Source organism: Chondrus crispus, genomic scaffold (genome assembly GCF_000350225.1).
Source record: "Chondrus crispus Stackhouse genomic scaffold, scaffold_669, whole genome shotgun sequence".
NCBI classification, from domain to species: domain Eukaryota; phylum Rhodophyta; class Florideophyceae; order Gigartinales; family Gigartinaceae; genus Chondrus; species Chondrus crispus.
In genome coordinates this window covers 7,161-12,748 of record NW_005178674.1, presented here as the reverse complement: position 1 = coordinate 12,748, position 5,588 = coordinate 7,161, and the positions used below count along the sequence as shown (strand labels likewise).

Sequence of the window (5,588 nt, the reverse complement as noted above, 5' to 3'; positions counted from 1 at the left end):
ACGAACAGTTTCGGCTCCTGGGGTTGTCCACGTCATCAATGCCACTCAAAAGGCATGTTCTGTGGAAGAGGTCACTCACCGCACAGCACTTTCTCACATGATCAATCTTGCAGACAGCTGCATTGACATTGACTATGAAAAGAATCGGTACAAGTTTTTCCGGTATGAGTGGGAAAAAACGGAAAGTGACGATCGGAGACCCTTGTGCGTCAGAGCACAGGACAATATCTTGACGGAGGGAAAGCTCATATACCATCAGAAAGATTTGGTCCCTGAAGCTAGACACTTTACCGATGCCCTTAAAGCTTCGTCATTTGGAGCGAATGGGGATAAATATCGAGCTGTCGTTGCAATACAGGTTCTCCCTGAGCATATTCACGGGTTGCAGAAGATCACAATCGGTGCAGATACTTATTTGACAGGTCCATTGATAATTTCTGTGCTCGATTCGACAAAAATGAAGATCAGATGTTATGGGCAAGTTTACGGTCGAGTAGGAGAAGGTCAAACAAAAGCTGAGATCAAATTCTGCTTATCATCGGATTCCTATTTCGTTTTTGTGTCAGGATATGGGCTGCTCACAGAAGATGCAGACTCCTTGACGTCGAGGCCATGGAATGTTCTCGTTGCTTGCTCCGTTGGCCGTGTTGTCGCTAATTACAGCAAAGGAATCGACAGCAGTGTCCCCTTCGCATCGGAAGCAAGAGCATTGCTTCTTGGATCCGTGTTCAACCCTGATGAGCGCTCTGTACAGAGATATGCAGCACTACATAGCAACTGCAAGGATGTTTTCATCCCCTACAACGCTCCTAGCCACAATCAATCCATCCCTAATGCAAAAGTTCTTACCATTGTCCATGTTTCGGTTGAGAAATGGGCCCTTGTAATGTTATTGGCATGCTCTATCGTTTTGGGTTCCATGGGTTGCGTGCTGAACTCAATAGCAAACTGGAAGAACATGCCGAAACACGTTTTTGGCGAAAGAGCCCTGGCAAAACGTTGGTGTCGAGAGAAGGAAACTCAGTGGAAAGATGAAGTGGAGCGAGAACCAAAGATTTCTGGAAAGTTCAATAGATGGAATTTGAGAAGAAAGCTCTTCCCTAAAAATAACCCGCTCTACCTTTCTGTTTTTGTTGGTGATTTGCAAGATGATCTATGCATTACCCGCAGGGAGACAGTTGTGACAAGAGACAAGTCCAAAACCTTTGTAGATATTGAATTAGACAAGCATGATCATCAAGATTGGGATTTGGAAAGTGTACCACCGCCGATTGGGTTACCAGGGGTCAATATGCAAGCCGAAGAAAATCTATAGCTGCAGAGAGAAAGAGCACATGTACTTACTAGTTAAACACTGAAAGCATCTGGTTTTGAAGCGTCAAATGCACAACACGTGCAATTGTTGTTGTAAGGAGACTTTCTCAGAAGGGCAAAGTTCCGCTTCGCCAAGAAATCGGCAAGAGAGGTTCTCGAATAATCTAAGGAGTCATATGTCAACAGGGAGACGCAAGAGAGACTCGGATAATTTGGCACGCCTCCGCTGCCGGAGGGAAACCGCAGCGGCCTCGCGCGCGTATGCGAGCAGTAATATAAATTATCACCCAGCAACGGACAGAATGTAGAGATCATCATCGAATCATCATCTCGTCTCACGACTAAACATTGTCCTTTCACCAAACGCCGTTGCGCTTGCCTTCGAGCAGGTACTGCTCGACCCAGTGGGCGTTTCCCACTTCCCGCCGCATCGCGCGTCCGCGATCGGCAAACTCCATTTGCCGTTCGCAAGCGGAAATCACTGACGTGCCGTAAGCAGGTCAGACGCAAGAGGGCTGTCGTTTGCAGACCTCTCATTTAATTTTACGTCTGTGTAACAACAGCAATATCCCCTCAAATTAACTCATCTGTGCTTCAAACTGCAGCCACAGTCGTAGATGCTTAAAACCAGGCACATGGCGTGCTTCCGAACACACTTAGTCGAAGTGGTCAGAAAAAAAGAAACGAACCGCAGATATTGCCGTCAGTTGGGCCAATTTGCAGCACATCGTGGGAGGAGACAACACATGAAATGTTGAACCAGAAGATACTTCAGCAGTTTATGAAGAGCTTCTTGAGCGCACTACAATTTATTCGCGTTCTGCTCTTGTACTGTAGAAATGCTTGAAAATTTGTCAGCAATGCTTCTATTAAAATAGAGGTGTACAGTTTGAAGGATCTTGAGACTTTCATAGTCCCACGTATACTGCAGCTCTCAGTAAGTTTTCCTCTATGACAGAGTTGTAACGTGCTGCGAGTGTTGTAAATGTCAGTCCATCTGTCCGTGATGGGAGTTGAGCGTTTCGAATATATCGCGGATTATTGACAAACATGAGAGCCTCAACACAACCAACGAGTTCACAATAGCTTTGCATCATCATGGCTCGGCCATGAAAACGCACCATATGACCCCCTGTGGCGCAGCTTTTTTGTGCGTCACATAGTACAGCGGCTTTCAAATGAGGATTATACGTTAGCATATGTAGCGGCATTCCATCAAGATGCTGCATTGCGATACATGCAGCAGAATCCTCATCACTACTTGCACTACTTGGTGAAATTTCTGCTTCTATCGTGCTTGATGCCAACAAATTTTCTTCGGAAATTGATGACGGCTGTCCATCTAGGCAAACGGATGTTGAAAAAAAATTTATGCAGACACCATTTGATCCGCACTGCTCATCATCTTCACATATCCTGGGATCTCCAATGTATGGAACTTGAGAATTGTCTAGACATACTTGCAGCCCTTCAGGAAGTGAGAACTTTTGGGTAATCTCTAAAGGAAGTAACAAACATGTCTCATTGTCATTGCAGTCTTCTTGCGTGCGACAAAAGATGTCGTCAAAGAAATGTGGAAAGCAAACACAGTACACCCCATCGCTATCGCAACCTTGCGTTTGATCCGACGAGAGAGCATCTTTGCATTCAAGGGATTCGAAACAGTCGGCATTCGATTGGCAACGACCAAATGTCATGGTTTGAGCGTGCCCATACTTGAGGAGCATGTGAATCACAACAAAAAGTATTGAGTTGCGAGCAAAGATAAATTGGAGGCGACCCATACTTGCAGGCAGGTCTTTCCGCTCTTGAACGATTCGAAGATGTTGGAAGTCTCAGACAGCTTCTAACTTGTAACGCCGTACTCTTCATCCTTATAAGCATTTCATGGAGTACGCTTTTAAATGAGACGATTCTGTGTCGAGCTTCTCTCCTGATGACACCGCATGAAGTGAATCAATAATGAAAATGTATGTGCATTACTGTATCAAAGAGGGTACAGCAGCGCAGATTTCCCTCGCGATTTGCAATACAGAAAGGAGCCTTTCGCTGGAGAGCGAGACACCGTACACTCGTGCTGTGTATTTTCATGTGGACGCTCAATGAAAGTATAATAGAGTATGCCAAGAATGTAGCGCCTTGAAATAGAAATGGACACTGGACACGTGAAGAAACAGTCACGACATCCTACGGTAGGCTCATTGGTCTTAATTTAAGAGACTGCTCTGCTCTACAACAGAGTACTGATGGTACCGTAGCTTTTTTGTGTTACTGTAATTCACAGGCAACAATATCTCATAACCACCGATGATGAGAACAGCTCAGCATTCAGAAGCCAGGATAAACACTGGCAACTCTTTTGAAGAGCCGCAATGTACGGCATGTACCAAGGTTGTCCGTAAAGTGACGAAAACATGTGTTTTGGCGGCGAGTTTGCTCGGATTTTATATGAACGCAAAAATTTCAAACAACGCCTTTGGCAAAACTCATAGCATACCAAAAACTCGGGCATGTGAGTTTTCCACCAGTTTTACATCCGCCTGATCACAGCAATGCCGGATCGACCCGTCTTGACGGAAAACGAAGTGGGGTTTCCGCTCTTTCCTCAACACAAACGAGTCTCATACTGCACGGGTCGTACCGGTTTGCCTCATGGACGCCCCTATCACTTCATCTACCAAGAGTCCATCAACGGATCAAAGCACCACGAGATCTGCTACATACGCAGCCAAAGCAATCGCAGAAGAGAGACAAGAAGAAGCTTCTCAAAAGCGATCCTCTCCAAACGGCCCACCTCAGCCTGTTAAGAAGACGAAATGTAAACCCTCGTAGACTCCTTGGTGTTGAACAGGTTCAATGATGGTTTTTTTCTTACTAGCAATGAAGTGTGGCATTACGTATAGGGGATGTAGGGCGGTAGGTAAATTTGGACTTGTAAAGAATAACAGGAACTAATAAGGGAGGTTGACAAAGACTAAAGTCGACGGAGCTTGACTCAGAAGGATGCAGCAGGAATCACCAATCAATATATCATATTGATAGCACTACTCCCACAATCGACCAGCACAGAAGACGAGTTGTGACGATAGTCGCCACGTACGTCTATAGGGCCCCATGCATCCGTGTGCGATGTCGATAAACGGGTGCATTAGTTCTCTGTGATGCCGAACGCTGCTTTAGCCTTCGCGACAAGCTTCGTCTTCCTTGACATGTTAAAGAACTCCAGTAGGCGCTCAGGTACATCCTCATAGAGCTCTGCGAGCGGTTGCCACGTCCAATCGCACTTGTCCGGTTGTCCAAGCCACTGCACTTGAACAAGGATTCCTTGATCTCCTTCCTCTATGTTCAATAGTTGATCAACCATATCGAATTTCGTTTCAGTGTGCTTAGCATGCTCGAGAAGGTCCTCTGACACCTCTTGACCGTCATGTCTGGTGCGATACAGCAACAACCTCGAGGCGTGAACACTTTCAGTCTTGCTACCTGCGAGACCAGTTACTTCGTATACAACTTCGCTCAGCACTCTCGTGAAACGTCGCGGCCCCACCCAGCGGAAAGACATCTTGTGGCCCTTCACCTGTGCACGACGAACGACAACGAAGTCCCCAACTTGGAACCGAGTTGATATCAGATTTGTTTTCTTGTTATGTTGTGTTATCTGCTTCTTCCGGTTAGCATTTACTCTCTCACTCACGTTTTTGTGCATCGAGTCAAAAACCTTCTGCAGGTCCTCAATGTTCAGCAGCTGCAAAGCACGAGCCTGCTCTATGTTGGCCTTCTTGGATGAGCTGCTTCCCACGCCGCCGATTTCTAACTGAGTCCTCAACGGCTTTAGACCAGTCATCACTTCTAGTGGGGTACGATAGGTTCCATCTTCTTGGGTCCCCAGTCGCTTGAGAGGTGCTTCATTTAGAGCTGTCATAATAGCACCGGCTACTAATGGCCAGTCTTGGGGACCCAACTTGAGCTCAGACTGAATGGCACGACAGGCTCCCATGATATGCTTCATGCAGTTCTCAACAGTGCCGTTAACCCATAGTGAATAGGCAACTGTGAATTTGTGTTGAATACGATGTTCTCCTGCCAGATGCATCATGACTTGATTCTTGAAATGGGCTGCTTGATCAGAAACCCAGTACTGCATGACAGTGAATACCCGTATCCATCTCGCAAGCTCAGTCGCGGCGTTCTCCGCATTTGCTGCCTTGGTTGGGCACAGCCAGAGGTATGAAGATAGATCGTCTCTAATTACCAAGATGTACTTAAGGTCGTCT

At 46.2% G+C, this 5,588-nt stretch overlaps 1 protein-coding gene across 1 annotated transcript; it reads left to right on the top strand.

Moving 5' to 3' along the window:
* The first annotated feature begins 97 nt into the window (after nucleotides 1–97).
* CHC_T00000872001 (hypothetical protein) lies at nucleotides 98–1,315 on the top strand. Its single transcript, XM_005711028.1, has one exon. The coding sequence runs from the start codon at nucleotides 98–100 to the stop codon at nucleotides 1,313–1,315; it is 1,218 nt and encodes a 405-aa protein (XP_005711085.1).
* Nucleotides 1,316–5,588: the final 4,273 nt, after the last annotated feature.